At 44.5% G+C, this 23,908-nt stretch overlaps 1 protein-coding gene across 1 annotated transcript in view; it reads right to left on the reverse strand.

Annotated features, from left to right (window-relative positions):
- Nucleotides 1-817: 817 nt before the first annotated feature.
- The window catches only part of SLC5A5 (solute carrier family 5 member 5), a 77,469-nt gene continuing 54,378 nt past the window's right edge, over nt 818-23,908 (reverse strand). Inside the window, exons 10-15 of the mRNA XM_075850920.1 lie at nt 14,253-14,323; nt 14,077-14,163; nt 5,071-5,264; nt 3,173-3,276; nt 2,991-3,091; nt 818-1,029 (exon numbers count right to left, since the gene is read on the reverse strand). Of these exons, the coding sequence (XP_075707035.1) occupies nt 829-1,029; nt 2,991-3,091; nt 3,173-3,276; nt 5,071-5,264; nt 14,077-14,163; nt 14,253-14,323 (758 nt within the window). The 3' untranslated portion in view covers nt 818-828. The remainder of the gene's footprint in view (nt 1,030-2,990; nt 3,092-3,172; nt 3,277-5,070; nt 5,265-14,076; nt 14,164-14,252; nt 14,324-23,908) is intronic.

Raw genomic sequence — 23,908 nt, forward strand, 5'->3', positions numbered from 1 at the left:
TATTGCACTATTTCACGCTTTTCGGCAGCAGAGAGATCCTTTTTCTTTCCTATATTGCTTGAAACCTGTGGCCTGCTAATAATGTGGAACGTCCTTCTTAAGTAGTTTTCCTTTGATTGGGCACACCTGGCAAACTAATTATCACAGGTGTCTGAGATTGATTACAATGATCCAAAGAGCCCTAAGACACAATACCATGCATGAGTTTAATTGAAAAACTAATAATAAAATGTTTATGACACTTAAATCCAATGTGCATAATAATTTGGAATACGGTGTATATGGTACAATAAATAGTGTTCATTCTGCAAGATGAAGGAAAAATAAAAGTTATGACAATTGGAATGCGGGGAGGAAAAAATTAAAATGACTGCAACGTCAAGGGGTTAACTAGCTTTATTCAGTTAATACAATAAACTCAATAATAATGTTATCATTTAACTCTATGTCGATGCAGAGAATTTGGTGCTGCCGCCACAGTAAAAGCTATATTAAAAATTAATCTGCACAGAATACCATCCATGAGTTTAATTGAAAAACTAATAATTAAATGTTTATGACACTTAAATCCAATGTGCATAATAATTTAGAACATGGTGTATAAAGCAGACAATGCATTTAAAAATATCAAGATTTTCCCTCTGTATTTTAGTCATTTGGGTCAATACTGGAAGGATTTTCTCAAAAATTGTAAAAAAATTAAAAGAAGTGTAAATCAACAGCAAAAATTCTGGTGACAGAAAAGTCAGTTCCTTTGTACATGATCCCATGTTAGGTTAGACTGTCTTTTTTTTTTTTTTGTAGATTTATTAGCCAATTAGTTGAAAATCATATATAGGATTCTCTGTCGACTTTGTTTGTAGACCAAAAAGTAAAGCAACTGTTTTCTGCAAGATGCTTTGTGTCTTTCTTCTGGAAGGAGGTGGGATCTGAATTCAACATGTATTGATTATTCTCAGCATTTGGGAATTTGGGGTTAGGCTGAAATGTCGAATATTGAATGTCCATCTTCTCTGTAGCTTGAGGACTCTATAGAGTTAGAATATATGAGTCATTTTTCAAACTCAACACACAACAACAGTAGACAGCCTTTAACGTTCTACCTTAAAGGGTAACTAAACTTTCAACAATCTTCTGACATGTCATAGTAACATGTCAGATGTTTTGATCGGTGGGAGTCTGAGCACTGAGACCCCCACTGATCGCTAAAATGAAGTGGCAGAAGCGCTCAGGTGAGCACTGAGCCGCTTAGTTTCTGATTGGCTTTTCTCGGAAAGCCGATGTAACGGTGTACGGACACAATAGAAAGTCTATGAGCCCGTACTCCGATACAAAAAGCCAATCAGAAACTAAGCGGCTCAGCGCTCACCTGAGCCCTTCTGCCACTTCATTTTAGCGATCGCTGGGGGTCTCAGTGCTCAGACTCCCACTGATCAAATCTTCTGACATGTCAGTATGACATGTCAGAAGTTTGTTGAAAATTTAGTTACCCTTTAATAAAACAACATGTATCATTTATAAGAACAACATACACTACCGTTCAAAAGTTTGGGGTCACCCGGACAATTTTGTGTTTTCCATGAAAACTCACACTTATATTTATCAAATGAGTTGCAAAATGACTAGAAAATATAGTCAAGACATTGACAAGGTTAGAAATAATGATTTTTATTTCAAATAATAATTTTCTCCTTCAAACTTTGCTTTCTTCAAAGAATGCTCCATTTGCAGCAATTACAGCATTGCAGACCTTTGGCATTCTAGCTGTTAATTTGCTGAGGTAAGCGGGAGTAATTTCACCCCATGCTTCCAGAAGCCCCTCCCACAAGTTGGATTGGCTTGATGGGCACTTCTTGCGTACCATACGGTCAAGCTGCTCTCACAACAGCTCTATGGGGTTGAGATCTGGTGACTGCGCTGGCCACTCCATTACAGATAGAATAGCAGCTGCCTGCTTCTTCCCTAAATAGTTCTTGCATAATTTGGAGGTGTGCTTTGGGTCATTGTCCTGTTGTAGGATGAAATTGACTCCAATCAAGCGCTGTCCACAGGGTATGGCATGGCGTTGCAAAATGGAGTGATAGCCTTCCTTATTCAAAATCCCTTTACGCAAAATCCCTTTGCTCCAATGGTTGTCTTGGCAGCCCAGGGACTTAATGAAGGCCCCCAGGGCTGCCTTTCTTCATCTTCTGTTAAGCCGTGTCTCTGGCACGGCTTAACAGGAGCCTATAAAAATGACAATTAACTGCAACACATTAGTATTGCAGTGTATTGTACCAGCGATCTAACGATCGCTGGTTCAAGTCCCCTATGGGGACTGATAGAAATGTGTAAAAATAAGTTAAATAACAATTTTAGTAGTGTAAAACAAAAAAATTTAAAATTAAAAGTTCAGAAAAAAAACCTTTTCCCATATTTCCTCTGAAGTAATGTTTAAAATAAAATCGATAAAATTGGTATAGCTGCATTCGTAAAAGTCTGAATTATTAAACTAGAGCATTAGTTAATGCACATGGTGAATGGCGTAAAAATAAAACGCCTGAATCGCTGTTTTTTTTCATATCTCCCAATTTTTTTTATAAAAAGTGATCAAAAAGTCTCATGTACCCCAAAATGGTACCAATTGAAACTATAGCTCGCCTTGCAAAAAACAAGCCCTCATCCTGCTCAATCGATGGATAAATAAAAAAAGTTATGGCTCCCAGAATGTGGTGACAAGACACAAATTGTAATTTTTAACAATTAGTTTCTTCGTTGTAAAAGTAGTAAAACAAAAAAAAAACTATATAAATTTGGTATCGCCATAATCGTATTGACTTGTAGAACGAAGCTAACGTGTCATTTTTACTGTATGGGGAAAGCCGTAAAAAGAAACCCCTCAAAAGATTGAGGAATCACTGTTTTTTTCCTATTCCACCCCACAAAGAATTTTTGTCCAGTTTTCTAATACATTATATGGTACAACAAATGGCACTCTCTTGTTAACATACCTTCTCAGTCTCGGGTGGCATCTCTGTTGGTTTTAAAGGCGGTATGCTTATTAGGTCCCACCAAAGTAAGCCATGAGCTATTGTCTCTCTCTTTGTAGGTCCTAAATTACATAGAACAAATTATCATTGTTGCTGTAACCTGCATGCATAACCAAACATGTCCAAATTATTTGTTATGTTACCTGTTATATAGCTGACGATAACTCCACTTATAATTGTGCTAAAGGTGCCCAAGGCACCATAATACAAATAAGACAAAGAATAGAATTCATCTGCAATGGTTGTCCTGTGCGGGGAAAAAAAAACAGCTTATATTTAAATGGAAATATAAAGTTAATTCTTAAAAAATGTTATAATGTTCCAAAGTAGTACACTGGGGAGGAAGCTATATTTTTAAAAATTTACAAATCCCATTTATATTTTTACGGGATAAATTGTACTTTCTAATGGTGATATTTAATATTATGTGCGATGTACTGGGAAGCTGGAAAAAAACAGCAGTTCCGCCATTTTCTTATGGGTTTCGTTTTTATGGTGTTCACTGTACAGTAAGAATGACACGTTACCTTTATTCTGCCGGTCAGGACGATCGTGGTGATACCAAATTTATATAGTTTTTTTTATGTATTAATATCTTTAAAAAAATGTAAACGTATGAGAGAAACAAAGATTTGTTTGCATCGCCATACTGTGACCCCCCGTAACTTCTTTATATTTCTGTGTACAGAGTTAGGTAAGGTGTCTTTTTGTACAGGGAACAATGTCGTTTTTATTAATGCCATTTAGGTGAATGTCTGGCATTTCGATCACTTTTTATTACATTTTTTGGGTGGGTTGAAGTGGCAAAAAAAAATAGCGATTCGGCAATTTTGATATTTCCCCCCGCTACGGCGTTCACCGTATTGTATAAATATTTTTATATTTTTATAGTTCGGGCATGAGGATACCTAATGTGTTTATGTTTATTTTTGTTTATTTATTTTTATATGTGACCTAGAGAAAGAGGTATGATTTGAATGTTTTTATATATATTTGAAAAAACTTTTTTTGCATTTTTTTAGTACTATTTTTTAGCACCCTTGGGGACTTGAACCTGTGATCATTAGATTTCTATGCCATAGACTGCAAAATCACAGTATTGCAGTCTATGGAAAAATCAGTGCATTCCTAATGGGAATCTTCCTATAGCAGGGCTGGGATCGTTCACAAGGCTCCCAGCTGCTATAGGAATACACCGGCTCGCGGGACCTTGCCACACAGGAGCCGGTGACCGGCAGCAAACTGAAAGATGACACCGGCATCTGAGGGGTTAAATGTTGGCGATCAGAGATGTCTCTTAACACAAGCATTGCTGCTGGGTCCCTGCTGTGTAACACAGCAGAGATCCGACATCTATTGCGCCCGCTCAGCTTCTGAGTGAGCACCATTTTTAAAAACACTTTCCCGACATAAATCGCCGGTGGAGCGACAGGAAAGGGTTAAAGTAAATGTCCACTTTTTAACACCATTTGTCTTTAGGTCCAACATTTTGTGCAGATTAATTTTTAATATAGCTTTTACTGTGGCTGCAGCACCAAATTCTCTGCATCGACATAGAGTTAAATGATAACATTATTATTGAGTTTATTGTATTAACTGAATAAAGCTAGTTAACCCCTTGACGTTGCAGTCATTTTCATTTTTTAAGGGCATAATGTAGACTTGTAATTATTATCTCACAGTTACCATAAAAGCTTGGTACTACTGACCCACGTAACACCACTTTTAAATTAATATCTTGTCAGTACAAGTGGCCAAGAAAATACAAGAAGACTGTGTTTTTAGGACCAGTCAACTAAATTAAAATGGTTGTTTCATCAAAGTTATCATTTGCGATTGACTACCGATGAAACGTCCACCATGCGATTCCATATTTTGTCGACTCTGCTCGGCTTATTTCCAACAACCACATGGACGGCTATTAACTATTTCTAGTTGACCTGGGGGGTCATAATGGTGGCATACACGAGCAAAATGCTACCAATGTCTTTGATCAAATAACCTTTTTACTTTGCAGTTATACTGTTAATACATCTCTCACCTTGGTAGAGGAGCTGTAATGTTTCTTGGTGGGGGTGATCCAAATATGATACCTTGACTGGTGTTATAGATGGGACATTGTACTGCATACGTGGGCAGCACGCCCATTATTTCTGGAGAAGGTGGATAAAGAGTACCTCCAACTGCTACCCAGAGGGATAGAATAAAACCCACAACGAGACCTGAGAATACACCCTGAACACAGGAGATAAGCATTGACAACAATTAGCAAGAAATACATACAGTCAGAAAAGATTATATTGTAAATATAAATGATTATTTTAATTATAAAGCCCCTGTTGTAACATTGAGATTATGAAGTATATGGGCAGTTAGTAATGTTGTGTCTATGTCTGTGTTTTGTGTACATATATAATATAATACAATACAGCCAGACAGGTTTATTACAGAAAACACATGTGATTACAGGGCCGATTCTAGCTTTTCTGCTGCCTGAGGCAAAAATTGAAATGGCGCCCCCCAGATCTTGATTGACATCCCCCTGAATGTTCTACATCACTACTAGCCACCTCCAACTCTTGCACATGCGCCGTTGCCTTGTTCTCTCCTGGCATTCGCAGTGCAGCGATCAAGCCAGGCAGAGTACACCTAGTTGCACGGTGCGTGCCCAAGTAGTACAAGGTAATGGCGCATCCGAGAAAGTTGGAGGAGACTGGTAGTTATTTAGAACAGCCAGGGGGATGTCAATCAAGCATGGAAAGGTGGGTTTGGAGTCAGGAATGTGTGACTCTTAAGGATAGCGGCACCGCCCCATGACCCTTTATAGAGTAATTAGCATACAGCGTGCGCTGTTTTAAAATTTGATTTTATCGATTTTGCTGCCTCTGAAAAAAACATACAGGGGAATGTTTGGAAATATTGTCAGGTCATGTATTACCGCATGATGGGGGTTCAAGGGGTTAAAACTACCTCAAAGGTTTCCAATAAATAGACAACAAATTGCAACAATTCCATCTTACCTGCAATTTTGTAATTCTAAATATATCCTATATAATTACAGACCAGAACAAAGCTCTGACATATATATGGCACCAGAACAAAGCTGTGTACAGAAATACAGTACCAGAACCAAGCTCAGTTCATATATACAGCACCAGAACAAAGCTCAGTACATATATACAGCACCAGGATCAAGCTCAGTACATAAATACAGCACAAGAACCAAGCTCAGTACATAAATACGTCACCAGCACAAATACAGGTCAGTAGAGTACAGAGATCATTTGCAAATTCAGTGTAACCCCTGCCGTATAGGTCCATAAAACTACTGCTCCCAGCATGACCCGAACAATGGTAAGGATATGCTGGGAGTTGCTGTTTCACAAAAAAAATCATACCACCCATCATCTCGCTGCAGATCATAGAGTGACTATAGTAATGATTAGAGGCAGAATAAGCATTTACATTGAGTGACTCACAGTTGACGTCTTCTCAGATTTTAGTGGTTCTTTTTCTCTTTTATTCTCCATGCGGTCCAGACCTCTATGAGGTCTTCTTCCAGCCACGACCAATTTTTGCAGTTTGCCGCTCAGATGTTCTCAGCTTCTCGCTTTTTATACATTTCCGCACCTATAAACGAAGATAAAATTCTCTTGGTACCACTCAGTTCGGCCCTAAAAATAATAGCGCCACACACTGCTGCTCTAATTATAACAGCACCATACACTGTGTCCCTGATTAAAATAGCACCATACACTGTGACACACACACACACACACACACACACACACACACACACACACACACACACGCGCGCGCAGGCACACACGCAGTGCCCCTTGTAGGTAGTGCCCCTCATAGAGCCCTCTGTAGATAGTACCCCTCATAGAACCCCCTGTAAATAATGCCTCTAATAGAGCCCCCTGTAGACAGTGCCCCTTATAGAGCCCCCTGTAGACAGGGCCCCTCATAGAGTCCCCTGTAGACAGTCCCCCTCATAGAGCCTATTGTAGACAGTGCCCCTCAAAACCCCCTGTAGATAGTGCCACTCATAGAGCCCCTGTAGACAGTGCCCCTCATAGAGCCCCCTGTAGACAGTGCCCTCATAAAGCCCCCTGTAGACAGTGCCCCATACATAGTGCCCCCTATAGAGCCGCCTGTAGATAATGCTCCCCTTAGAGCCCCCTGTAGATAGTGCCCCACATAGAGCCCCATTTAGAAAGTGGAAAGTGCCCACCATAGAGCCCCTATGGAGATAGTGCCCTCCATAGAGCCCATCTGGAGATAGTTCCCCACATACAGCCCCCTGTAGTTACTGCCCCCCCCGAGTCCCCTGTATATAGAGCCCCCTGTAGATAAAGCCACCCTGTAGATAATGCCACTTACATTCTTAGCTGAAAGAAGAATACTTTAAATACTCACCTGATCCCGTTCCCACACCGCCCTCTAGCAACGCAGGCCTGGTCTCTTCTGAGTAAGTCTGCTGGAGCTGGACGACACAAACGGCGTGATGACGTCATTGCGCCGCCTGCGTCATTGATAGGCGCTGAAAGGCAGGGCAAGGAACTACTAATGTTCCTTGCCCTGCCATTCAGCACCTTTCAATGATGCAAGTGGCGCAATGATGGCATCACGCCGCTTGCGTAGTCGAAAGGCACTGAATGGCAGGGCAAGGAACATTAGTAGTTCCTTGCCCTGCCTTTCACTTCTAGTGATCCATGTAATTGTATGTGCGTTCCTATAGACACAGATAAAATTATAGTGCAGGAGGGGGTGGCGGCGGTTGGTTTCAGTGGCACTGCCTTCTCCCCAGAGAGAAGCTCACTTCGCCTTATGGACGATGCAGCCCTGTGTGACTATATACTCTATATAATATACAACAAGTGAGTTTTTCTCTCCCCTTTCTTCTTTTTTATTATAGCCTAACAACCATTGACTGCAGCTAGTTACATGCCACATCATTAGGTGTACCTTACCTTAAACGTCTTGCAACATGACTGATGAAAGAACAAGTCTGCCCACTGCCAAACTTGGCGCTAGCTGCCCGACTTATCAAGAGGTGGCGATCTAGTCATGTGACCCCCCCTCAATGTACTAGGGCTCTGCCTAAAATAGATAAATCGCCCTAACAAGGGCAAACCCACTAACAGGAGCCTAGCTAGCAAATCCTGCTGATGGTATTTATCTTTATAGCGGTTAGAGCTCCGTTTTTCTAATACAGAGCTCCAAATCCCCAGCATAAACATTTTTAAAAGATAACATGCTGGCTACCTGTAACTGCCACTACAGCACCACAGCCAGCTACACTGTATGGACAAAAGTATTGGGAAAGACCTCTTAATCATTGAATTCTGGTGTTTCAGTCAGTCCTATTGCCACAGGTGTATAAAATCCAGCCCCTAGTCATGCAGTCATCTTTACAAACATTTATGAAAGAATGGGTGGTTCTAAAGAGCTCACTAAATTCGGGCGTGGTGCTGTAAGGGTGTATTCACGCGGTGCGGTTTAGCAGCACTTTCTGCTGCGCTTCCAATTGTAGCAACAAAAAAACCAAGTTATTTTACAGCAAGTTTTTAAAATCGTCGTTAAAACGCATGCGTTTTTTCTATACGGTTTTCAGCTGTGCGGCAAACCCGTACAGTGTGAATACACTCTAATAGGCTGCAACTGTTGCAACAAGTCAGCTTGTGAAATTTCTTCCACGATCAACTATGAGTGATATTATTGCAAAGTGGAAGCGTTTAGAAACCACAGCAACTCAGCACGAAGTGACAGACCATGTAAGTTGCTGAGCAGGGTCGCCGAGTGCTAAGGCGCATAGTGCATAAAAGTCGCCAACGCTCTGCTAACTCAATAACTGCCGAGTTTCAAACCTCCTCTGGTATTAACATCATCACAAAAACTGTGCACCGGGAGCTTCATGACATGGGTTTCCATGGCTGAACAGCTGCATGCAAGTCTTACATCACAATGCCAAGCGTCTGATGGAGTGGTGTAAAGCACGCCGCCACTGGTCTCTGGAAAAGTGTAAAAGTTTTCTCTATCTGGCAGTCTGATGGACTAGTCTGGGTGTAGCGGATGCCAGGAGAATGTTACCTGCCTGACTGCATTGTGCCAAAAAGTTTGGTGGAGTAGGGATAATGCTATGGGGTTGTTTTTCAGTGGTTGGCCAAGGCTTTCTCGTTCCTGTGAAGGGAAAACTTAATGCTTCAGCATACCAAGACATTTTGGACAATTGTTTTCTTACAACTTTGTGGTAACAGTTTGGAGAAGGCCCTTATCTCTTCCAGCATGACTGAGCCCCAGTGCACAAAGCAAGGTCCATAAGGCATGGTTGGGTGAGTTTGTTGTGGAAGAACTTGACACCTTTGGGATGAACTAGAATAGAGATTGTGAGCCAGGCCATCTCGTCCAACATCAGAGTCTAACCTCACAAATGCTCTTCTGGATGAATGGGTAAAAATTCCAGCAGACACTCCAAAATCTTGTAGAAATCCTTCCCAGAAAAGTGAAAGCTGTTTTAGCAGCAAAGCGGGGACCAAATTCATATTAATGCCTATGGATTTAGAATTCGATGTCATAAAATCTCCTGTAGGTAAAATGTGTAGGTGTCCCAATAATTTTGTCCATGTAGTGTATGTACAGAAGTTGCACAGACGCTACAGCAGAAAAATAGTAGGAAAATTGTAATGAAAATTATTTAGAAAGTTTCCTAATTTTGGATTTTAAAAACATATGAGCAATGAAACAATAAATCAGGGCAGAGGTGTCCATAGCCTTTAGGACCTATTGACTGCATAATCTGCCATGTCACAATGTGGAGGCATAAATAACTATGTAGCACCTTTCCATATTTCAAGCTCCAGCTTTGCCAGCCACAAGAAAAATAATTTCCCTGGGTCATTTATCTGTATGCGCTGAAAAACACGTCAAAAACGCTTGCTTTAAGCTTCCCATTGACATCAATGGGAAAACGCATTGTAGCGCACACCATGTGTTTTTTTACGCTCGCATGTTTAAAAAATGCGTCCTGTAAAAAAAGAAGCGTCAGGTCAATTCTTGCCATATAAAACGTGCTGAAAACCAGCCTAATTTCCATAATCAATGGAATTCCTAATTACGTGCCCAAAAACGCGCTGAAAATGCGGCAAAAAAAAAACGCGGCAAAAAATGCATCAAAAAGGTCTTTAATTAAAAAAGCACTTTGAAAAAATTCTAGCGTTTTTTATGTGTTTATATGACGGGTTTTTTAGCACTGTGTGAACAAGGCCTTACAGGAGGATTCAGAGTGTCCCATCATTGGAAAAGTGTAAATTGAAGAAACAATAGTAATAAATTCCTTGCTGTATGTTATGTTATATTTTTTTTGTAATTGTATATTATTTCTTATCACCTACACTTGAATAATCTCAGAAATGTGTTATATACCCAAAATAAGAAAATCAGTCATGTATAATGAGAATATAGAATTCTAGAATGTTCCTCTTTGTTCATGCTTATGGGGGCTATTAAATATACCTTACATTCCTCCTTTATGTGTAGTGTCTCAGAAGCACTATTAACTAAGCAATGACCGGCATGTGACAACACTGGATGCCGAATTGTTACCTGCATTGACAGATTTTGTTGCAGAAATTTCTGCGACTGAAAATCTGTTTCACTCATCACATCCATATGCTTGCTGCAGAAACAACCACATTCAGATGAATGGAACAGTATTTCTGTCGCAAACATTTCTGAAACAAAATCTGCCTCGTGTGACTGCACCCTTAGGAAAACTCTTACATGCAAATGCCAAGTTCATGCCCCTGTAAACTTAAAGGTGAGAACTGTACTGAAAGGTGTGTTTTTTAATATACTGACTTAAGATTTCATTCCTTTCAATTACTATCTATGTGGAAATATCCTGTAACCCAGGTGTATCTTGGGCTGGGTTCACACGAACTATTTTCAGGCGTAAACGAGGCGTATTATGCCTCGATTTACGCCTGAAAATACGGCTCCAATACGTCGGCAAACATCTGCCCATTCATTTGAATGGGTTTGCCGACGTACTGTGCCGACGACCTGTAATTTACGCGTCGTCGTTTGACAGCTGTCAAAAGACGACACGTAAAATTACAGCCTCGTCAAAAGAAGTGCAGGACACTTCTTTGGACGTTTTTGGAGCTGTTTTATCATAGACTCCAATGAAAACAGCTCCAAAAACGGACGTAAAAAACGCCGCGAAAACGGCGCGAAAAACGCATCGAAAAATGCGAGTTGCTCAAAAAACGTCTGAAAATCAGAGGCTGTTTTCCCTTGAAAACAGCTCTGTATTTTCAGACGTTTTTGGTCACTACGTGTGCACATACCCTTAGTCTGACATATATAAGCTTTCAAATGTTACTATATTTCATGGTTATAGGTATAATTTTTATGTAGAAGTCTCTGGGAAGTTAGCTACTTCCTGGACAAGGGTATAGAGAGGATTATAACTCAATTTTATAGTAATTATGCCATTTCAGAAAGAAGACAGCTCATAAAAAACAAAATACATTATTATTATTATTATTATTATTATGAGTTTCACAGCTCACATCCTCACATATTTAAATGGGTTGTCTAATTTGAAAAACCTATTTTCATATAGCTGTCTGCTGTTCAGAGTGTCTACAAAGAGCATCTCTTGGACTGTAGGACCCAGGATGTCCAGGCATTACACCAACAGCCCCACCTACGTGTGTAGTGCTTCATTTTTCCTCTGGTGGTGCTGCAGAAAAACGAACGTTGTGCTGCCAGGATCCCTATGGATTACAGCTGATCACTGGGGGTTTCAATAACTAGACACCTTGTTCATCTTATCATCAAGGAGCCCTTCTGGCAAAAAAGGGATTGACTAATGTGTGGCGTAACTACCGCCGTAGCAGCAGTAGCGGCTGCTACGGGGCCCGCGGCATGAGGGGGCCCGTGTCGCCCGCCGGCACGGGCCCCCACCATGGCCGGAGGCTCTGCTAGCAGCCGCTATGGCTGCTACAGCGGGACGCAACTGAACACTACGGCAGAGCAGGGAGGTATCTCCCCGCTCTGCCATTAACTGGTTCCCGACCGCTGGCTGTATTTTTACGGCCAGCGGTCAGGGTCCTTAAAACCCGAGCCATAGACTTTCTACGGCTCGGGTTTTAACTTGCTGCCCGCGCGATCGGGCAGCTGAATGTCGGGTCTCCGGCTGTCAGTGACTGCCGGGGACCCCGAGGAGAGGATAGAAGCAGCTTTCGCTGCTTCTGTCTTCTCTGATCACTTGTACACAGCGCTGAATGCGCGCTGTGTACAGGAATAGAGACAGCAGCAGCGGCGCTGTCTCTATTCCTCCCGGTGATCATGTGACTGGTCACATGATCGCCGGGTGCCGTTAGTGGCAGACTGCTGCTGGGTCTTACTAGACCCAGCACAGCCCAGTTAGTGACAATCGTCACTATGAGAGGGTTGATTTCCACTGTAACTGGGGCTGCTGTGCAGCCCCAGTTACAGTGGAAAAACATGGTGTAAAAGAAAGAAAAAAAATATATAAAGTTCCCCAAAGGTCTTCTTTGACCTTTGGGGGACAGACCATAGTAATAAAAAAATAATAAAGTAAAGTGCAAAAAAAATGTAAATAATAAATACACATAAAATACCCACCCCAAAAAAAACGTTCCCCCCCCCGCCAATCATTGTTGTAACGCTAGCGCTGACCCAATTACCCTAATATAGACATGTAATATATAAAAATTTACGGTAGACAATGGCGATCACAAATAAAAGGTCTATTTTAGGGTAAAACTATGTTATTACCAAAAAAAAAATAGCTGAAATGTAAAAAAGCTTATTTTTTTACTATTATTTTCAAACTTTATGAATAAAAATTCTAAAATAGCAAAAAAGGCGTGTATAAAAACGATAAAAAAATGAAACCTGCATTGTCTACGGAAAAAACGTCGCAAAAATCACGTAGTTAGCGCAACAAATAAAAAAGTTATAGCCATTTAACTAACACGTGCTAAAAATGGCTAAACGGTGTCTGGTCCTGAAGGCGCAAAATAGAGCAAAATACATGTATCCCCTCTCCACAGGATCTCCACAGGATAAGGGATACATGTGTGATCGCTGGCATTGATAGGGAGAACGGGGGACTGAAAGTCCCCTGAAGTTTTCCATCACAAACCTCGGACTTCCGGGGTCTGTGTCGGCAGCTCCGTAGAAATGAATGGAGCGCCGGTCGTGCTTGTGCGCATGCGTGACCAGCGCTCCTTTCATTTTTATTGAGCTGCGCAGACGCCGGAAGTCAGAGGTTTGTCATGGAGAAGTTCAGGGGACTTTCAGTCCCCAGTTCTCCCTATCAATGCCAGCGATCACACATGTATCCCCTATCCTGTGGAGATCCTGTGGAGAGGGGATACATGTATTTTGTAGGACACACTGTAGGTCGCATTTTTTTGGGAGGGGGGACGCTGTATGGCGTTCCCTACAGGGGGGGAACGCTGTATGGCGTTCCCTACAGGGGGGGGTGGCTGTATGGCGTTCCCTACAGGGGGGGAGCTGTATGGCGTTCCCTACAGGGGGGGGCTATATGACATTGTCTACAGGGGGGGGCTGTATGGCGTTCCCTACAGGGGGGGCTGTATGGCGTTCTCTACAAGGGGGGGGGGGCTGTATGGCGTTCTCTACAGGGAGGGCTGTATGGCGTTCTCTGCAGGGGGGCTGTATGGCGTTATCTACAGGGGGGCTGTATGGCGTTATCTACAGGGGGGCTGTAAAAAAGGCACTATCTACAAGGGGGGGGGGTGTGACACCCAGGGGAGGGGGGGCCCCAGTCAAAAGTTTGCTATGGGGCCCAGTCTTTCCTAGTTACGCCCCTGCTTTAATGTATACAGCAGTAATTAGACATTGGCTTGTGAACTAAATGTCAAGCTACCCAAATGATTCTTGTCACACGTGTATAATGACCTGGCACGTACGTCTGCTATAATAATAGATACATGGATTTATTTTTATATAGCGGTTTAAATACAGTAGAACATGGACTTACAGGAATGTTGCATGAAGAAGTCAACATCCCGAGCATAAAAGCCCCAAGCAATGGACCACTGATCACTCCCATCACTGTAAATGAGCCCTGCATAAGAGAGATAGAAGAATTAAGAGTCAGGATCATGACAACAATGAGTTATACTATCCTTTATCCCCAGTTTATTATACTGATACCTGTAGAACTCCACCTCCTAGCAATGATGATAAAGCAGCTACTATAATACACGAGCACCCATAGAACAGAGCTGAGAAAAATAAGACAGGATCAGTCATTCATATTCACATTCAGTGTAAGATTGTTATACATAGGTGGATTTTTTTGCAACTTGAACACTATGAAGACTATTTCATGAGAAAGTGGTTTAAAGGGATTGTCCGGTTTCAGCAAATAAAAGTTATTTTTAGCATAATTAAAAGTTATACACTTTTCCGATATACTTTCTGTATTAATTCCTCAGGGTTTTTAAGATTTCTGCTTCTTGTTATCTAGTAGAAGAATTCATTGTTTACTTCTAAAATTCTGTCCATGGTCATGTGATGTACACACAGGTGCTGGGATGGTTAGAAGACAGAAGTCTGATACACATATTGTAACTGTAACGAACCATGCACCTGTGTGTCCATCACATGACCATATAAAATAATTTGATCCACTGGAAGTATAACTTTAAACCTTTAATGACCACCCATATGCTGTTTCATGGTAGTTACTAAGGGTACTTATGCTACTGCACCGCCCTTTTCAGGGCGCCGTGTCATAAGCCCAGCACAGGTTTCCCGTGCTGGCTAGAGCAAGTATCAGGCTGTCTAAAGACAGCCGTGCTCCTGCTCTAACGGACGGGATCCGTGATACCTCCAATCCTGGCCGTTTAACCCCTTAGATGCCGTGGTCAATAGCGACCACAGCTACTAAGTGGTTTAATAGAGAGGGGGTTTCCTCTGTCCCCTCATCTGCACCTCTGCGATGCCATCAGTGTATGCCTATTAGGCCCTGCCAGAGGCGGGAAAAAAAAGTTATGGCTCTTAGAATATGGCTACATAAAACAAATACTTAAAAAAAAAAAGTGTTATTGTCAAAACATAAAAACATATAAACATTTGGTATCACCGTAATCGTAACGACTTACAAAATATAGTTATTATGTTATTTATACCATATAGTAAATTGCATACATTTTAAATTTAGGACGCAAAAAAGAATGGCCGATTTTTTTTTTTCTATTACCCCCGAAAAAGCTAAAGTTAATAAATAAATTATATGTATCCCAAAATGGTGCTACTAAAAACTACAACTCGTCCTGCAAAACATAAGCCCTCACACAGCTATATCTGCAAAAAAATGTTTTTAAAAGTTATGACTTTTTAAAAATGTGACGATGAAAAAACTTTATAAATAGTTGGGCATGAGCTATATGCCAGGCCTGGCTGGTAGAACACATATCAATATTCCCAGAAATGTTATGGGGATAACAAAGAGTTAAGATACTGTCTTCACCAAACATATACAGTATATAAGTGACCCACACAGGAAAATGATCACTCACCCACACTCATACTGCTGGTAATAGCTGGCACAAACTTATACTGTACTAATGGCTGTAGTAATGCAATGAACACAGTCCAAACGTTGGGCCCTGTTGCCGCGGATGTTGGCGCGCTTTTCAGGAACCGTTGGTGCGCTTAGATACTGAACTTCCTCTCAAGAACAGTTCTCTCACTAAGTCCTCAATATCAGCACAATGTGTACTCACTACTTCTTGCAGCAAAGATGATATTCCCCCGGGATCCAGCTCGGGGCCGCAGCGTTCAGACGCCTGGACGACAATGGAGTTGCAGGCAAAATCCTCCTGTGCTGCAGACCAGGGAACCTCCCTGGAATCAGGCTGTTTTGCAGAGGTGATGCTGCTGCAGCATTTCTTCCTCTCATACAGTGAGCTGGTGGGCTGTCAGGACTGTCTCTGGGTCTCTGTGCTGTGTGCCCCAGTGCAGGACTCTCTTCTCTCTGCAATGCACTCACAGTCTCCCTATCTCCTGACCATGTGTCTCTCCCAAAGATGGCCACTGTCTCTCCTACCTGCTCAGCCTTGTCCCACAATCCCCTGCTCAGCCAATCAGTGCTCCCCTTTGCTGCTCCTCTCCTAGGCTGCAGGGGTATAGAGAAGCAAGTGTTGCTGGGACATGTAATCCACTGCACTTCAGAAGAAGATGTGCCAAAGTCTCTTTATGCGAGTCCCTGCTTGGCATTAACTGCAGCATCCTCTATATACAATGCTTTCTCTGAAGGTGTTACACATATATTTAATGTTCCTTGAGCCTGCAGACATCGCAAGCGCTATGAATCATGGAGACACTTTAAGTCACAAAGAAAAAATACTTTTATTTTTTATTTTTATTTTTTAAGAAGGGGCATATAGAAGGCCATGTTGGGAGTGGGACTTATAAGACTTACCGTTATATATAAAAAAAAAAACTGACTCTAAGGCCTCATGCACACGACCGTGTTTGGTCCGTGCAGTGGCGGCTTATCATTAAGGCCCGAACAGCACATGAACGCACGGGCCCCCTCATGCCCGGTGGCGTCGCTAGCATCGGAGGGGGCCCTGGTGCTAGCGACAGCCACATTCACTTGTATCTGTGTTCTCAGGACACAGATACAAGTGAATACTATAGGCTGCCACGTTGGCCTGCAGCCTATAAGGCACTGGGAAGACTCCCTGCGCAGGCCGGCGTGATGATGTCACTGTATCAAGCTGGTCTGCGCATGCGTCCGGCTCGGAGGATGTGTAGGAGGATATTTTTTATTTTATTTATTTGTTTGTTTGTTTTATTTGTTTGTTTTTCAAACCGTCCCAGATTTAGCAGGACAGTCCCGGATTCAGCGGGACAGTCCCGGGTTACGGGCGGTGTCCCGGGCGGCCTGGGGGTATGTCAAACTAATTCTGATGCAGTGAACCATCAGCTCCCTGCTTCACAATTAGTTCATAGCGGAGGAAGGAAGCTCCTCTGCTCGCCAAGGACTCCCCGGGCGCAGTGCTACTTTAAGCGCTGTGCTCTGGGAAGCCCTTGACGTTACTGTCTATATATGGACAGTGACATCAGTGGCTACTCCTGGAGCGGAATTCCCGGCTAGAGTCGGCAACGGGGATTCCGCTCAAGGAGTAGCCACTGACGTCACTGTCCATATATGAAAGTAGCGCTGTGCCTGGGGAATCCTCAACGAGCGGAGGAGCTCCCTCTGCTACACTTCTCTGAACTAATTCTGAAGTAGGGAGCTGATGGTTCCCTGCTTCAGAATTAGTGGCTACTTCTTGAGCGGAATCCCCGTTGCCGATCTGGCTGGACATTGACATATATGGACATTGACGTCAGTGGCTCCTCCTGGAGCGGAATCCCCGGCCAGAGTCGGCAACGGGGATTCCGCTCATGGAGTAGCCACTGATGTCACTCTTCATATATGGACAGTGACATCAGGGATCTCCTCTAGGAGCGCAATCCCTGGCCTGTACTCTGGCTGGGGATTTTGCTCCTAGAGGGAGTCCCAATGGGGGGTAGCGCTATCTTCAAGGGGGGTGTGGCACTATCTACATGGACACTGTGGCACTATATAGGGGCACTATCTACAGGGGACACTGTGGCGCTATGTACATGGGCACTATCTACATAGTCACTGTGTCACTATCTACAAGGGCACTGGCACCAGGAGCAGCTAAGGGGGCATATCCCATTTTGAAAACTACACCCCTAAGGTATTCATCTAGGGGTGTAGTGAGTTGTTTGGGCCCACATGTTGTTGCTGGAATGAATGCAAATTTGGTGTAAAAAATTTAATTTTCAGTTTTTTCACAAACGCGTCATTTATAGGACATATTTTTCATACATAGCACATAAAACTGATGAAACGCACCCCAATATTTATTGCCCAGTTTCTCCTGTGTTCAGAAATACCCCAATTAGGCCGTAATCTGCTGCATGGCCACACAGTGTGGCCCAAAAGCAAAGGAGCACCCTTTGGCTTTTCAGGACATCATTTTAGCTTGAATGACTTATAGGCCCTACTCCTTGCCTGCAAAGTATTTGAGCTGGCAGAATGATGTGACAACCCCAGAAGTGAAAACTATACCCCTAAGGTATTCATCTAGGGGTATAGCGAGTTGTTTGGGCCCACATGTTCACAAATGCGTCATTTATAGCACATATTTATTGTACATAGTACATGAAACTCAGGAAACGCACCCAAACATTTATTGCCCAGTTTCTCCTGTGTTCAGGCCGATACCAAACAGTAATAGGAATTGATATAACAAGGCATTTTGTGGCCTATTTTTTTACACTCATTATTTTGAGGATCCGCTTTGTGTTTGCATGGTATTTATCTACGGGTGTAATGAGAATTTTTAGCTTTGTTTTTGGATCTTACCAGATTGCCAATTGAAATGCTGGAAATATTGTAATAGGTAAAAATGGGAATTAAATTATTGAATAAAGTAATTTTCTTCTTAACCATTTGTAATAACAAGAATAATAAAAAAAAAAGTTATTTCAGGGGGTATTTGAGAAAATGACAGAAGGGAGGGCAGGTTAGTTGAAGTCAACTGAGGTGTGGTAAATTTCAAAACAGTTTTGTATGCAAAGATCGGGCTTTGAGTGGCAGGTCTCACAATGGTATGTAGTGTCCCTCCTAATTCCATTCTTGGAGCATACCTGACACCTTTTTTGTGGCCGCCTCCTCGTCTCTTTAGGGGGAACAACTCCAGGGAAATTCTGCCCTGGAATTATTCTGCCCTCGCTTCCTGAGGACCTGCTCCCCTCTCCTTCGTGTTCCCCAAATATGAAGGCCTTTTTTATTTATTCCTGAAATTGCAGGAATCTCCCTCTGTTTCCTACACTTTTGTAGATCACAAAAGAATTATAAAGGGCTATTTGGGTCAGGTGTAGTGCAATTTTCTTATACCACGCCCAAATCTTGCGAAGGGCACTGTATGGCTGCAGCACCTGGTCTGACAGATGCACCCCTCCCATAAACTTATTATAATCCAGGATACACACAGGTTTTGGTAACCGGCTCTCTGTTTCCACAGACTGGGACGGGGCTGGATCTGTCAGAATGTACGGCGGTCAGTACAAGGACCTCACGCTTGTCCTTGTACTTGACAGGCATCATGTTGTCAGTGCACACCGCCCTACTTTCCCCCGCTCTCATCCTTTGCCCTATGAAACTTTTAGGCAAATCTTTTTGGTTTCACCTGATAGTTCCGCAGGCTACAGTACCTCTTGAAAACATGTATTTCAGTAGTGGGACAATTGTATAAAAATTATCTAGAAACAAATTGTACCCTTGGGGGTGAAGCAGATCCCATACTATTTGGCCAGTTATTTTTTCAGGACAGGCGGGGCAGTTTGGGGGCTCTATTTTGGAATCCTTCCCTTTGTAGACTCTGAACTTATGGGTGTAGCCAGATGTGCTCTCACATAATTTTTCAAGCTTTACGCCATACCTGGCCCATTTGTTGGGCAGGTATTGGCAAAAATGTAATCTGCCTGTAACGGCTGCTGCGCCGTTCCCCGCCTTCCCCACGGCCTCTGCTCCGGTTCCGGCGTCCTCCATTACCACATGCTCATCCCGAGCTCCACTTACCCGATCCGGACGCTCTGCTTGCTGTAATGTCCGTGGCTGCGGGCTGTCAGCTCCAGCCTCCCGCTGACAGCCGCAGCCACGAGTCGGCAAGCGATGGCCCCAGCCTCCTCCTCAGGAGACGCCAGCGCTTGCATCCACTCACCCCCGCCGGAGCCCGCAGGGTGCGCGCGCACGCTCGTCCCCGCTCTTAAAGGGGCAGCGCGCGCACCGGACATCTTGAACGACCTTTGACCCGTGAGTACCCTGGGCTATAAGAGGGGTCCAGTCCCCTAGTTCGATGCCTGAGCGTTGTTAGTTTTCCCAGTCTGTCTTGCAAATGGTCCCTTAGTGTTTCCCGTTCCTGTTGTTACCCGTACCTTGTTCCCCGTTCCTGTTTCCCGTGCTTTGCCCTATTATCTAGTTGTACCACGTCCTGTGTCATCTGCCACGTCCAGAGGAATCTGCCACGTCCTGTGTCATCTGCCACGTCCGGAGGAATCCGCTACTTTCTGTGTCATCTGCCACGTCCGGAGGAATCCGCCACGTCCTGTGTCATCTGCCACGTCCGGAGGAATCCGCCACGTCCGGAGGAATCCACCACGTCCTGTGTTATCTGCCACATCCGGAGGAATGTGCCACGTCTGGCGCAACTTGCGGCTCCTGTGTAATCCGCCACGTTTGGCGCCATCTGCTGCACCCATCTCATCTGTGCCAGAGCTGCCGCCACCATCTGGACTATTCAGGTACCCTTGTGCGGGACATTGTATTTCTGGGGTGTCCTGTTGTTTGGCCAGCTGCCTCCCCGCTGCGGCGGTACGGCCTAGTGGGTCCACTAACCCGCTTCGTGACAGTACGCTCAGGCCCTGGACCCCGCTGGTCAACCTGAGACGTTGACTGCACAAGCCATGCTGGCTGAGATGGAGGATCTCCAGTCACGACAAGACCAGCTCCTCCTGTCGGTGAACGCCATAGCCCATCGGCTGCTTGCTCCGTCCACAGTCATCACCGCACCCGTTCCTGCGGTTCCGCCTGCTACACCTCCTGTCTGTACCGGTACCAATCCTCTGTGTTTCTTGCCGCTACCTCCGCGCTATGACGGAGATCCGAGGTCCTGCAGGGGATTTTTGAATCAGTGCCTGATCCATTTCAGACTACATGCCAGGTCCTTCTGCTCGGATGACGTCCGGATCGCCTTTATCATCTCTCTCCTTACCGGCAAAGCCCTTGCATGGGCCAATCCTCTGTGGGAACATCAGGGACCTGAGACCCAGGACTTGCAGTGCTTCTTACGGACCTTCCGCTTGATCTTTGAGGAACCTTGGAGAGTTTCTTCGGCTGCTGCATCCTTGCTGACCCTACACCAGGGAGACCTCTCCGTGGGCGAGTATGCCATTCAGTTCCGTATCCTGGCTGCTGAATTGACCTGGAACAACGAGGCTTTGGTGGCTACATTCTGGAAGGGACTGTCTTCAGGGATCAAGGACGAGCTGGCTGCTCGCGATCTGCCATCTACCCTGGACGATCTTATCCTACTCGCCTCCCGCGTCGACATGAGGATCCGGGAACGTTCCCAAGAGGTATTTCGGGAGAGAGAACTTCCTAGGCTGGATTCTGCTGTCCCGCAATCCTCCTCAGTCATCCCACCAGAGTACCCGATGCAGAGTAATTATGTTAAATTGTCTACCCAGGAGAAACAACACAGACGCACTTCTGGACTTTGTTTGTATTGCGGCCATGGAGGCCATATTGTGCGTCTGTGCCCCCAGAGGCCGGAGAGACCCCATTGCCTAGGATTGGTTGGAGAGACAACACTAGGTGTAACAGAATCTAACAGAGGATTTGCTTCCAAACTGACTATTCCTGTGACCCTGGTATCCGGCGACAGGACGCATCAAGTCTCTGCCTATCTTGACTCTGGCTGTGCTGCAAATTTCATCCAGAAAGAGCTTGTGGATCATCTTCAGCTGCCCACAGTTCCCCTGGAGACATCTTTGGCTGTGGCCTCAGTTAATGGACTGCCTCTGCCTGATCCCATTATCTCTAAAACCAAGCCGTTGAAGCTCCAGGTTGGAGTACTTCACTCTGAATTTATTTCGTTCCTTGTTTTGCCCAAGGCCATCAATCCTGTTCTGCTGGGCCTGCCTTGGCTTCGACTTCATGGACTGGAATTCTGGAGAGGTTCTCCAATGGGGCTCCAAGTGCCATGGTCGTTGTCTGTTGCAGATCCATTCTGTCAAGCCTTCTCTGCCTCAGTCGCTCTCGGGACTGCCTCCCCATTTTGCTCAGTATGCAGATGTTTTCAGCAAAAAGGAGGCTGAGACGCTGCCTCCACATCGCACCTATGACTGCCCCATTGAACTGGTTCCTAATGCCTCTCTTCCCCGTGGACGGGTATATCCTCTCTCCTTGCCTGAATCTCTATCCATGTCGGCCTATATAAAGGAGAATCTGGAGAGGGGTTTTATACGAAAATCTTCCTCCCCGGCCGGGGCTGGATTCTTCTTCGTTAAAAAGAAGGATGGATCCCTTCGTCCCTGCATTGACTACAGGGGCCTCAACCTGATCACAGTCAAGAACAAATACCCGTTGCCACTCATCTCTGAGCTATTTGATCGCATACGAGGGGCCAACATTTTTTCTAAGCTAGACCTGCGTGGGGCTTACAATTTAGTCCGGATTCGCCGGGGTGACGAATGGAAGACGGCATTTAACACCCGGGACGGGCACTACGAATACCTGGTGATGCCCTTCGGACTGTGTAACGCTCCAGCAGTGTTTCAGGAGTTCGTTAACGACATCTTCTGAGATCTACTCTATGTCTGTGTTGTTGTTTATCTCCATGATATTTTGATTTTCTCCCCAGATCAGACGACTCATCGGAGGCATGTTCGTCAGGTTCTACTACGATTGAGGGAGAATCATTTATACGCCAAGCTGGAGAAGTGCGTCTTTGAGAAGAGTTCTCTGCCCTTCCTGGGCTACATCATCTCGGATCAAGGCCTCAAGATGGATCCTGAGAAAGTGAAGGCTGTCCTGGAGTGGCCACGTCCCCAAGGCTTAAGGGCCATACAGCGGTTCCTGGGTTTCGCCAATTTCTACCGGCAGTTTATTCCTAACTTCTCTTCTCTGACATCTCCCATCTCGACCCTTACCAAGAAGGGTGTGAACGCCAAAGTGTGGACTCCAGAGGCAGAGTCTGCATTTAATACCCTGAAGAGTGCCTTCACTTCAGCCTCGATCCTCCATCATCCTGACGTATCTCGGCAGTTCTCACTGGAAGTGGACGCTTCCTCTGTCGGTGCAGGTGCACTTCTGTTCCAGAGGAGCTCCAAAGGAAAGGCTGTAGTATGTGGCTACTACTCTAGACTGTTTTCTTCTGCTGAGCGCAATTATTCCATTGGAGATCGGGAGCTGCTGGCCATCAAATTGGCCCTGGAGGAGTGGAGACATCTTCTGGAGGGCGCTGCTCACCCAATCCTGATCTTCACCGACCACAAGAACCTCACTTACCTTCATTCCGCTCAAAGACTTAATCCTCGTCAAGCCAAGTGGTCGCTGTTCTTCACCCATTTTCTGTTTGCGCTCCACTACCGTCCCGCGGACAAGAATGTGAGCGCAGATGCCCTGTCCAGATTGTTTGAGACGGAAGACACGGTGGAGTCCCTGCAGACCATCATAGACCCGTCCTGCATCGTCACTGCTAATACTCTGCAGGTTAGAGACATCCCTCCTGGGAGGACTTTTGTTCGGTTGGCGGACAGGAGAAGAATTTTCCGCTGGGGACATAGTTCTAAACTTGCTGGGCACGTTGGTGTCCGTAAAACCCGAGACCTGATCGCTCGTCACTTTTGGTGGTCCACGCTACATAAGGATGTTCTGGACTTTGTCTCTTCTTGCACGGTGTGTGCCTCTAACAAAGTGACTCACAGCAAGCCTGCCGGCCTGCTTCAACCTCTGCCTGTACCCAATGCCCCCTGGCAGCACATTGCGATGGACTTCGTCACAGACCTTCCCCCCTCAGCAGGATGTAACACTGTCTGGGTGGTGGTGGACCGGTTCTCTAAGATGGCTCATTTTATCCCGCTGACCGGCCTACCTTCTGCTCCTCGTCTGGCAAGTCTCTTCATCCAGCACATCTTCCGCTTGCATGGCTTGCCTCTTCACATTGTGTCCGACCGTGGGGTTTAGTTTACCTCTAAGTTCTGGAGAGCCCTCT

Source organism: Rhinoderma darwinii, chromosome 1 (assembly GCF_050947455.1).
Source record: "Rhinoderma darwinii isolate aRhiDar2 chromosome 1, aRhiDar2.hap1, whole genome shotgun sequence".
Classification (NCBI taxonomy): domain Eukaryota; kingdom Metazoa; phylum Chordata; class Amphibia; order Anura; family Rhinodermatidae; genus Rhinoderma; species Rhinoderma darwinii.